This window comes from Musa acuminata, chromosome BXJ2-11, assembly GCF_036884655.1.
Source record: "Musa acuminata AAA Group cultivar baxijiao chromosome BXJ2-11, Cavendish_Baxijiao_AAA, whole genome shotgun sequence".
NCBI classification, from domain to species: domain Eukaryota; kingdom Viridiplantae; phylum Streptophyta; class Magnoliopsida; order Zingiberales; family Musaceae; genus Musa; species Musa acuminata.
In genome coordinates, this window is record NC_088348.1 from 2294599 (window position 1) to 2306297 (window position 11699).

The 11699-nt window shown below is 39.8% G+C and overlaps 2 protein-coding genes across 3 annotated transcripts; both read right to left on the reverse strand.

Annotated features, from left to right (window-relative positions):
• Nucleotides 1–591: 591 nt before the first annotated feature.
• LOC103970281 (uncharacterized) lies at nucleotides 592–4039 on the reverse strand. The gene is made up of 3 exons (XM_009383998.3): nucleotides 3863–4039; nucleotides 1243–1413; nucleotides 592–884 (listed from the first exon to the last, which is right to left on the reverse strand). Exons 1-3 carry the CDS (start codon nucleotides 3962–3964, stop codon nucleotides 801–803), a joined length of 357 nt encoding a protein of 118 aa, XP_009382273.2. The 5' UTR covers nucleotides 3965–4039; the 3' UTR covers nucleotides 592–800.
• Nucleotides 4040–4343: 304 nt separating this feature from the next.
• Nucleotides 4344–8034, reverse strand: LOC135627740 (NAC domain-containing protein 37-like). Of its 2 annotated transcripts, XM_065133966.1 has the most exons (4): nucleotides 7940–8034; nucleotides 5740–5896; nucleotides 5362–5633; nucleotides 4344–4986 (listed from the first exon to the last, which is right to left on the reverse strand). In XM_065133966.1, the coding sequence occupies exons 2-4, from the start codon at nucleotides 5891–5893 to the stop codon at nucleotides 4423–4425; spliced, it is 990 nt and encodes a 329-aa protein (XP_064990038.1). In that variant the 5' UTR covers nucleotides 5894–5896; nucleotides 7940–8034; the 3' UTR covers nucleotides 4344–4422. The 2 variants fall into 2 exon arrangements, with proteins under 2 accessions (XP_064990038.1, XP_064990037.1); XM_065133965.1 differs by lacking the exon at nucleotides 7940–8034 and having other exon boundaries at nucleotides 4377–4986; nucleotides 5740–7131.
• Between the last annotated feature and the right edge of the window lie 3665 nt (nucleotides 8035–11699).

Sequence of the window (11699 nt, forward strand, 5' to 3'; positions counted from 1 at the left end):
AAAACTTTTCCTAGTAAAATACCCTAAATTAATTTCAAAATATTACTCTGATGAAAAATGAATAACACATTTTTTATGCTATCTACGAATCGAGATTTTTAAATTTGGATACAAAACGGTCTCGCATGTTAGGTACAAAGCAAAGATTTTAATGTAGGTATTGGATCCATACCAATCCTAGACTAAGTTGTATCAGCATTCCACTTGTTGATACATTAGGTTGTACTAAGTATGGAGAAAAAAATTCATAAAAAATAAAAATATTAAAAGAAGCTGTTGACCAATACAAGCCTACACTAGGATGTAAGGCTGATGTATTCTTGTGCCAACATGCTGATACCATCCATACCAAATACTATCGAATGATATTTCGAACCCTAGTACAAACTATCAGCCAACTCTCTTTTGTAAACAAAAAAAGAAGAAAGAATCTCCATCTTTTAGTAATTTTGTACTCAGTTCTGATACACTAAAACATCAAAAGATATATATGTAAAAATGAAGAGTTGAAGAATCAGCCAACTAATCGAAACTTCTATCCTAGGGTATCCCAAGAAAGACCATCTCCTAATGTCCGAAAGATACACAAAGGAAGTTAAGGGTACTAGCTTTACTGACAGAAAAACCAAGATCCATTATGTTTGAATCTTCATGTAAAATCAATATGAGTTTCTGCCAAAACAAATAATACTGCAACATGACATGCACCAAAATACACTTGAATTATTAATGGCACACTTACAAATAGGCATGCAGCAACTTCCTCTCCACTTCGGATTTGCTTTGGTCCTGAGCACCTCCTAATCTGAGTTTAGTTTTCTAGGACTGCTGGATTTGCTGAGGACAAAAACACCTAGTATGATGAAAAAGGCACCTACAAACCACTGATGATTAAGGAACACATGTTAGAAGTAGAGATCAAGAGCAGGAAATGAATAATTGCTCAATATGACAAGTCATGCCTCAACAAATTTCAACATGTTTTTGTCCCAGGCTAACTAAGATGGCATGAAAACTAGCATATTAGAAAGTAGTTGAATGGCAAGCTTATCTTCCACCAAGATTTTGCAAATAAAAATAGTTTATCATGGTTTCTCTTTCAAATGGAAAATCTCATGGTCCTTATAGTTTCCATCAACTATTAGGAAGAGCAGCTGCAGAAAGGCCAAATTCAACCATCTTTTCTGTTCAGATACATCTATAGATTGTGCGGAAAAGTATGCATCTGAATCACTGGATTACCTGTGAAGAAAGGGGCTCTTTAAAGAGGAAAAATCCTGCTAGACCTGAAGTTAGGAAATTAGCTGCAAAGTTTGTGACAGTAGCTTGCAGAGACGACAGAGCTTTAAGGCTATTAACATAGCAGCCCCACATAATGACATTGAACAATATAACCAGGCCATATCTAGGAATCTGCAAGGTTAAAATAAGGAAGATGTGTCAGTAGAAGGTAGAACATGCACAAAGATTAGAACAGAAATTACAAAAAATTGAGGGTAATTAATTCAAAGAGTGAATCAGTCTGGGATAGTTGCAAGAATTTCTGAGATATTTTTCAAGACAATTTACAGTGAGCTATGGATTAATTCAAATTTGAGAAGGATCAATAGAAGATTTGTTGAAGTTCTACAAAAGACTTGGGTTTGACATAAACCCAAAATGAGTGTAGGCAGCTCTCATAATTATGCATACATAGATACATATACATAGAGAGAGAAATATTTGCCTATAAACCACAATGGGCAGTTGAAGGGTACTAATACTTGAGAATTCCCTTGAAATCAGGGAGCATTCATTTAAAGTCCCCTTGAAACTTTGAGAAATCTTGAGAGGAAAAATAACGAACATGACATGATGCACTATAGCAAGCATGTTCAAATAAAGGGCAGCAAAAAACCTGATGAGATAATGAAAGCAAGCCACAAGCAATAAAATTACAAGGGAAAGATAAAGTTCGTGGAACTTAGCTATCAAAATGTTCAATGACATCTGAATATAATGAGTACATGGCTCATGTATGTGTTGTTAGATTTATGACATGTTTTACAAAAATTGTTTATAAGTATCAAAAGTGTTTTGCTTCCAGAGTATTAACTAGGAATTTGCATCTTTGAATGAAGTTTTTCAAAACAGTTTGTTACGATATTCAAAATAGGATTCGGATGACAAACAAGCAAATGAACCGAATAACCTTCCAACAAGAAGCTTCAGAATTCTCAAGCATACCAGAATTCTTGGAAGTGAAATCTAATAAGAAGATTGATCTCAGGTCAACAACAAGCCGTATGACAATGTAGAAGGTAATGCCTCGATCAACAAATTCCACTTGGATTGGAAAATTCCTTTTGTTTGGGTTAAGGTTGTTGAATGAAAAAAGTTCTGAAAACCGGATCCAGCATGAGGGCAATCAAGCAATTACATACTGTATGACGTAATGCAACTGCGAATGTGACTTGTATTTAAAAGTACAGGATACACTAGTACAAAATGAACACATTATAAAGCAATTAGGACAATATGAAACATATTATAAAGCAATGGGAAATTAGAAGGCAGGCCTTAGCACAATAGGAAGGTCGTTCCTTTGTGATCTGGGTAAATTCACAAAAATTGTCTCTCTATGTATGGGGATAAGGCTGTTTACATAGATCCTTCCCAGAATCTGAATTTGGCAAGAGACTCATGTACTAAGCCATATTTATTATAAAGCAAAAGAACAGTCAATTCTTTCCACTGATCAAGAACATATGATGGTAGTAAGCAATGAGGACTAGTTAAAGTAGTCACTAGGAGAACTTGGTTGTCCAAGCACTGACTACGTAACCCCTATCATACACAGTACAGCATGAGAGCACCTCCAGATGCATCAGCGCATCTGGCTGCTGTATCGCCTGCTTGTTAGGACAGTACAACATGAGCAGATAAAACCAGATAATTTAATTCCTAGAAGACACTACGTAGGCAAACAAAGCATGGAATTAAAATATCACTAGCAGTGCTTGGGTTGGTCCTAAATCAAGTTGTTTCTGAATGTTCATAACACATATTTCATATTTGACTTATATTTTGTAAATTTCAAAATGAATCCAGGCTACCCACTAACCAGGGTATGTTTCAATTCATGCCACTTTTTATGCAACATACTTTCAGGTAAACCAGGGGTTCAGCAACAGCCTTAACATATTTGGTCCGGCTCAGAATAAAAATGTACTCATATATGCAGATTCATTAGCCTGATGACACTTTACATATGCAAGATTTCTTGTGAAAAAAGTGCAATAAGTGCAATAGTTGGTAGCATATCGTACGTGCTACTCGTTAAGCGTCCTCTTTGTGAAAATGATTGGTTCTTATCAGAGACAATCGGTCTGGCATAGCAAAAACGGGGTTTTCCAGATTGTATTCATCATTAAGGGATAATTTTTCCACATTCTAACTGCACCAAAAAAAAGAAAACTCTATAGAAAATCTGTTGATGTTGTTCTTACTATCGAGAAAAAAACTGTTAACTTGTAATGAAAATTGTTCAACATCTTCAACTGTTTTAAGGAAGTAAAACCGATGACATATCAGGCCAATTAAACGAATATATAGGCGCAATCGGGACTATTTGTTTCTTCTTGGATACCCAATCTACACCAAATATTACATCTAGGTTAACTAAATCTCACATCAGGACCACGTTGGTGAACCAAAACCAGATCCCAATTCTCTGTCGCCGATCTGGCGAATCGTTGTTGGTCGAACTGGATTGGAAATAAAAGATCAATGAAGGAGGAGATAGAGAATGCTATGAATTTGTTCTTGTGTTAGATGAGGACCTCAGTTCCATGCGACGGATGGAAATAGAGGCGGTGTTTACCTGAGAAGGGACGAACTTCGCGGAGACGGCGGCCAGGGCGGCATTTAGGCCGGCGGAGAGCGCCCACGCGTAGCCTCGCCGGTGACCGCCGGCCAACGACATGATGGACGAGAGCCAAACGGGAGCGCGCGACCTGATTGGGACGGAGGCTGTGGCGACATCACCAGCATCGTGATGTCAAATTAAGGTCGGCTCGGTTTGGTCGAAACGAGACCCGATCAATCACCGGGTCAACATACATCGAGTTGGACCAAAGATCATACTGCCAAGCAACGTGTGCTTGATTGCAATCCGACCCGACCACGAAATAACAACCGAACAGTTCTTGACTCGAACCGGACCCGTGGGTCCGGTGGCCCGTCTACAATGTGTGATATGACGGTGTTGAGCTCAATATCCTGATCCAATATGAACCAGATATTTTTCTTCTATATAAATAGATATAGATATCTATCAGAGGAAAAGTATTTATGATGTCATCCAAAGCTTCATTTATATTAATTAGTAAGAAGAAATGACAGTCGTGATCAAGTCATCAAACCATAATACATTCCATAGACTCACTGCTCGAATATACAGATGCCTGTTTCACAGTTCGACCCACCTGAGCTACGGAACTCGTTGAACTTTCCCACTTCCTCCGTCTCACTCTGGAGCAACAGCAGCGCCATCTCCGAGTCATTATCTCCGACAAAATCTGAGACGACCTGTGCGCCCACGGAACTACTGCCATCTTGGCCCAACTGGGAAGCCACGAACTTGTCGAGCGCCCTCCAATCGGTCACAATCTCCATGCCATTCGGCGTCCTCGCTTGCTCCTCATCCTCTTCCTCCAACACCGTCATCTTCGAGCTCGGTCGAGTCGCCGGTGTCAGGGATGGGCTCTCGAGCTGAGGGAGCTTCACAAATTGGTTGGAGTTTAAGTAACGCAGTTCGTCAGACTCTGTCTCTTGCTTGCACTGAAGAGTTACGGGTTGCTTCTGGAGACGTATCATCGGATCGATCATGGAGTTCATCCTGCCGACGTAGTCGTAGCCGTAGCTGCAGCTCCAAACGTCGGCTAAGATCCTTGTGGGGGAGGTGGCTCGTTTCTTGAATGCGCGGCATACAACCCATCCTTCTTCCTGTGAATGGGGATATGAGCAGAAGAAGATGTCACATAGTCGATCCATAACTTGTCAAAGAAAGGAAGTAGATTACTAATTTCTGAAAGGAGTATAAGCTTTTAATGCACGGAAGCAACAATCTAAGACACTCCTCATTTGATAGTTTTCTTTGGAAGGTTATGAGAAGCACTACTCAAGAACGAAAGCTTCATTCTTGCCCTCTAAATGGAACTGTGGAAGCAGCAGAAACGAAGCAAGTGGATTGACCTGTCTCAAAAAAAGTTGGTGCACGCTCAGAAAGTGTTTCTTCTAAACAAGTCGTGGGCAACTTTGCTACTGCGTGAGCTAAATGAGCATGATAGAGGGGAAGGTCAAGGTGAAGTTTGAGCTTGCCTGTTGTGGTCCGTTCTCTTCGGATTCGAGTCTGTACTCATGCATGATCCAGTCCGTCTTCTGCCCGTTTGGTGCCCTTCCTTTGTAGAAGACGAGGGTCTTTCTCATGCCGATGAGCTTGTTCTTGTCGTGCACCGCCTTGTCTCTCCCGGTTGCCTTCCAGAACCCGGCCATCGTTGCCCTGTTCGTCCTTGTACCGGTTGGATACTTCTTGTCCTTGTGGCTGAAGAAGTACCACTCACTTTGTTCTTCGTATCCGATCCGACACCGTTCTTCGAACATTGAGAATATGGAAGAAAAAGATCATCATAATCTCTTTTTACATTCACATCGAGAATTTTACGTGGAAAATAGATAGTTAATCGTTGCCCTACTAACCTTGGAGATCCCATGGCTCGATTCTGTAGAGATCAATGTCTCTGATAACATCCAGGTCTATCTTTTGAGAAGCCACCTTCTTCTTAAGGTAATAGCCAACGAGCTCCTCGTCTGTGGGATGGAACCTGAACCCTGGAGGAACACACGATTCCATCGTCTGCATCGAATTCGTCAACACTTTAACAAGACGTAAACAAGGATAACGCTATAAAAAGGAAGCTCTTCGATGAACTCGTGCTTCTCCATCCTACAAAGGATGTGGACTTAACAATCTTTGGCATGTGGTTTCCTGAAATCAAGAGGAAGTTGTGGGAGTCAGGAGTGCACGGAAGTCTGAAGGAAGCCAGGGACATGCAGTAGTTCCTGCTATGATGCTGTCCCATGAATGTGAATGGTGGAAATCATTCGTCTGCACCACGTACTCTCTAAGTCCAGAAAAATAAAATCATAGCTCAATACATAATATAAGATGGAAGGAAGGAAAGTGTGGTGCAGAACGAGAGAGGACTCCTTGACGATTGACATGGTTGTAAGGTGAACTGTGGAGTAGCAGCAGGCAGGTGGACAACAGCAACCCAACAACAAAAAGAAAAGTACTCATTGTCTTCACAGGTTGGTCCTTCTATTTGATGAATCATGACTTCTGGCACGAGAACTTGGATGTACCTAAACTTCAAGTTCGGTTTTGCCTCCTTCTTGGAGAATATTTCTGAGCATTTTATTTTGGATAATGCCTCGTGGGGTACCTAAGGAGCATTTTGATTGCCGGCTGGAGTACGAGATATTAATTACATCAAGAATTGAAATAAATATATAAAGGATCATTAGGTTTTGGATCCCAAAAACAATCTCTCTCCTCTCAAGTGTTCATGTATTTCCTACACTCTGTAAGTTACGAGACAAAATTGCAGCTAGAGGTTTGCCAGCTACCATCTTAATGATGATCTACATATAGCCTGTTACAGAGCATTGAGAAATATTTACTCTATGTGACGGATAAGCTTTAGTATTGGATGCTGCACGGAGCAAGGGAGTGCAGGTTAAGGTCCCAACAAGCATGGCGACAAGTGGCTGACGTTTGCTAGGAAAGAGAGCACGCGCTTCTTGTCTGAGGGAAATCTAAAGAGAAGAACAAGATGGGGGTTGTGGTGGGATCAAAAAAGGGCAGATGGAGGGAGGGGAAGCCGACTTTTCTGAGGTCAGGCCTGCCGAGGAGGAGCTAAAAAGGAGCGAGCTTGGCTCGCCACGACTGACTCCCTTGTCTCCTTGTCTTGGAATTCCATGGCACACCTTTGCACCTTGGCCTTGGCAGCATAACTTATTACAGCAAGGAAGGAACCCTAGCTAGACTGGTCATCTTCCTCCTGGGTGTGCCAGAAGCAAGAAGACTCACCAACTAGAAGAGAAATAATAGATACGTCGATTAAAATAGCAGCTCTTTTTTGTGTTATCGAAAGGAGAAAAATCCGCGATCTATTGAAGATAAATCCTTTTGCGTGATCACCAAACCTCACGAATCATAAAAAAGAAGAATTCCAAGCTTCATAACCTGCATGCATCTCAGTAGAAAGATGATAAGACTAATGTTTCTGATTCTACAATTCGAGTGTTCTGTTGTCGCAGAGGTCATATATTGGGAACATGTATTAGGATCCTGCAAGATCTTTTGTTCTTGTTGACAATCCGCAGTAGCCAAGCCTGAGTGATCAAGATCTTGCTGCTGCTAGGTTATACCTAGCTTGTTCTAGAATCCAACTGCTGCGGCATCCTATAATTCGCTGAGTTTGTAATCATCTGGAAGAACATCTGTTAAGATGTATATCTATAGGAAAATCCCACACTTGATCACAATATGCACTCTAAATCGACAGTCTAAAGGCCTATTCATGATATATCTGAAAACCCTAAGATACAAACCTGTACCAGCTGCCTGTTCTAAATGGATAAAGACTGTAACAATCAAGAAATATCTAAGATCTTCAGGTTTAGACAGGTGAAACCCTAACAAGGTAAAACGATAGCTATGCTTAGATATCAATGGTTCATGACACAGAAAACTAGAGATCAATCGATGATCTTAACATCCTGAAATGACGAAGAAGATTGTAACCAAGGAAATCAACGTCAGAATTGCATCAGTGAGGAGAAAAGGAGAAAGCAGGCACATCGATACATATCTATCACAATGGCTGACACATACCTTCAGACACTTTCAACAGCGCTGGTTATACTTTTGCTGAATAACAAGGTTATGAAAGAGAGAGAGAGAGAGAGAGAGAGAGAGGCAACTTTTGGAAGGAGACGAGCTGCAGAAAGAGTTAGAAGCTTTGTCTTAAGAAGAGAGAGGATGAAGGAGAAGGTGGAGGGTGTACAGAAAAGAGAGGACCCCTTACCGCTCGATTACGCGTGGGTTGATGAAACGACGGACCTGTCCCCCCATTTAGTGACGTCACACACACACACACTCTCTCTCTCTCTCTCTCTGTCTCCATGTATGCACACCTTCCCAAGCTTTTGACCTTTCTCCTAATTCCTCTTTCCCACCACCATCCCTCGAGTGCTTTTCGACCATCTTATCATACAAGACTCCTCCCTGCCTTCCCCCTCCGGTACCATTATCCATCCCATCTCGAGCTGGTAATCCCTCGACATCGACTTAGTTTAATTGGCTGCAGGATGTAAAGTGGTCGGGGAACCCCGTACACAGATGGGCACAGTGTTCGGGGTGAGAGCAACACCGATGTGAGCTTCCATCGATTCCATATTCCAGGCTTCTCCGTCTCGGTTGGTTGACATTCTGTCTCGCCCTCATTGGCTGTACTCATCTGATGATGCCCATCTTGACCCGGTGGTAGCAGAAATCAATGCTCAAAGCATAATCGAGAAGTTTGACAACAAAGAGCTTTGTCAGTGATCCAACCATTGACGATATAATAATCGATCGACTTTTCCTCTTCCGTGATTCCAGTTCCACATACTTAATGAGGCCAGGGGGTCAAGTTTCTTGACCTTGATGAGCCATGGTCAAAGCCAAGACACCCCGAAGCAAGTCAACCATTGCAGTGCTCGATCTTAAATATGCTCCCTTCACACTCAAGAGCTAGCCTTTCTACTATAGGCGTGCATGGTGTTCAAACTTGTCAGGGTAAATACATAATTTCCATACTATGATATACTTTATTTTAGATGGTATAACTCTTTTATCAAGTAAAAGGAGGAGATTACAAACTTCTCTCCTTCTCTCTCTCTCTCTCTCTCTCTCTCTCTCTCTCTCTCTCTCTCTCTCTCTCTCTCTCTCTCTCTCTCTCTCTCTCTCTCTCTCTCTCTCTCTCTCTTTCTTTTTTCTTTCTATTTTTCAAGTATATATCATATAAGTTTATACAATGTCAAGAACAAGGAATAACTCTCAAACTTAATTATTTGTTTGCATGACATTGGTTTCCGATGAAGTCTAGAAAATTACCTCGGTTGAATACTTGGGCATCGTCTCCACAATAAATCATTCTCGGGATGAGAAACCTAAGGCCAAAACCTGGATACTAATATTGCTACTTGCCATTAAATGTTGTGAGAGCATAAGTAAGATATACCGATACAATTGTAGATAGTTGGGATGAAGCTATAATCCACCTCTATCAAGGATAAATCCCCACTCTAATGAATCATCAATTATTTCGTGCTTTCTTTTCTCAAAAGGATAGCTATGAGACATAAACAATACATGAGGTTAGGACCATGGTCTTACACTCGAAGCCTAAGAAAGTAGATGGCATCAAGCCAAGCCTGGCGGAAATGATGGTGAAGACTGAAGAGACATGGAAGACCCACCAATCGAAGGACCGTGATGTCTTACTCTCACAGCGGTGACTCTTACCCCGCATATCAAATTATTATTGTTATTATTATTTTATTTTCAAGCAGAGGATAATTAACGGCTTTAAAGAGATTATTAGCTTAATCACGTTTAGATAATTAACTTCAAAGTACTAAAAACAATGTTTAAAACTTGAAACTTGTTATTTTTCTAACTTCACGCTTCTCATGAACATATTCAGATGTTATTTTCCAGCAAAATTAATTCCAATTATGTGATGCCATCATCATATTCTGAAGCTATGATGATAATTTTTGTGGGAGTTAACGCATGCTCTTATGTGAAGCTAAATGAGCTGCTCGAGTAAAACAATATGAGCAACGAAGAACAAAGCGTGAGCCATTGGATGTCGGTCGTGTGGCAGATTTGTGGTGGTTGTCCGGTTGTGTTCGGTGACCACCTTGTAGAAAACCTAAAGGCTTTCGCAAAGGAGGAGGACACATCATCGGTGAATGGATAAAAGGGAGTACTTCTCGTACATTAGAAACCAAGATAGGGAGATATCTACATGGAAATGTGGTCGGCCATAACATCGGTCGAGTACTTCTCGTACAAGAGGTTACATTAGTTTACGAGAGAAGTTTTGAAGTGGCTGCCATTCAAGCAGTTCACTGTGGATTATTTTTAATAGCATTTTGAAACCTTCAGAAAATAAATAATGTCCAGTTGGGAGAGATCTCTGACACTCTTCCCCGGTTATGATTGGCTGCCGGTGGCACAGTCTGATGGCTGCTTAATAAAGAAATTAATGTATAAGAAGATTGTTGCCAATTAAAAGCTCCTTTAAGATATATATACAGTGCAACAAAAGCTGAGTCCTTTCCTGAAACCTCGCCATCCTTACCATGCTAATTATTTGCTTAGCAAATGTATTATTGCAGAATAAGGCGCAGAGAGAGAGAGAGAGAGAGAGATGCCACGGAAGTGGGACGGCGCCGGGCGACGCCGACATGTCGTCCACTTCGGACGGCCGTGGCGGCCCCGACTTCCCGGCTTCCAATCCGATGATGAGCACTAGGCGTCATCATTACGGCGTTACCACCACCAGCCTACGTTCCGCCACGCGTCCGACGCAGTTGGACAGGCGGTGACGGACCCCGACCGACGCTGAAGAATGTTGGCCTTTGATAGGACTGTTGATTTTTCTGCATAACTACTGTAGATAAAAAACAATTAAAAAAGATTAAAAGTATTTTTAATCTGAAGTATTTTGGGTTGATCCAAAATACTTATTTATATTAACTAAAAGATAAAACATAAAATTTTTAAAAATAATAAAAAAATCTATCATCTCTCGATAAATCTTTTTATCCTAATCTATTTATTTAAATCTAAGTTTTTATATTTTATTTTATCTAATCCTAACTATTTAAATTAATATTATCACACCCCCTTAATTCAAATAGATATAATTTGAAGTTGTCTTTAAAAAAAATAAATCTTTTCCTTCGCTTTTGTGAAGATATTGACAAACTGGTCTTCGGTGTTGTAATAGTTTATTTAATTTTTTTCTTTATCAATTAGTTCCATAGGTTTGTAAGTTTCTTGATCTTTAGAGGATTGAAAGTCTTTTTAAGTTTTGGTAGATTTTTGAAGAGTTTGAGTTTGACTTGTAGTAGAACTTTTGGACCCTTTTATTTCAAACTTTGTAGTAGTTTATTTTACACTCTTTGGAATTACATCCATCATTTTTTCATTTTAATCTTCTTGGAAACCTTTAATGGTTACTTATCTTTACTTTTTTTAGAAGATTTGTCAGAACTATTGTTGTCTTTTTATGTTTGAGACTTCTTAGCTTATTGCTCTCTTATCAATTCATCGATAGTAATGTATGCATGTAAGGAGAAATCCAAAAATAATAAGAAATTTATTTTATTTTTGTCATCCTTATAGTTGTTATCAATTTTCTAACTTTCTTATAATAAATCAAGTAATTTTCATCATAAAAAATAATATAATATCTTTTTCTCATCAATTGTCATATACTAATAAGATTTATTTTAAATCAAAAATAAATATCACATAATCAATAATTTTTTTACTATATTTGGTATTGATAGCAATTGTTCCTTTTCCTTACACTTAA

Excerpts from the sequence above, each read along its gene's own strand:
- LOC103970281 (XM_009383998.3), bottom strand. The coding sequence starts at position 3,964 with ATGTCGTTGGCCGGCGGTCACCGGCGAGGCTACGCGTGGGCGCTCTCC. Across the intron at positions 1,414-3,862 it reads CGAAGTTCGTCCCTTCTCAG|ATTCCTAGATATGGCCTGGT; the intron begins GTAAACACCGCC and ends TTAACCTTGCAG. Across the intron at positions 885-1,242 it reads AAGAGCCCCTTTCTTCACAG|TGGTTTGTAGGTGCCTTTTT; the intron begins GTAATCCAGTGA and ends CTTAATCATCAG.
- LOC135627740 (XM_065133965.1), bottom strand. The coding sequence starts at position 5,902 with ATGCAGACGATGGAATCGTGTGTTCCTCCAGGGTTCAGGTTCCATCCC. Across the intron at positions 5,634-5,739 it reads CGAGCCATGGGATCTCCAAG|AACGGTGTCGGATCGGATAC; the intron begins GTTAGTAGGGCA and ends CAATGTTCGAAG. Across the intron at positions 4,987-5,361 it reads AAGAGAACGGACCACAACAG|GAAGAAGGATGGGTTGTATG; the intron begins GCAAGCTCAAAC and ends CCCCATTCACAG.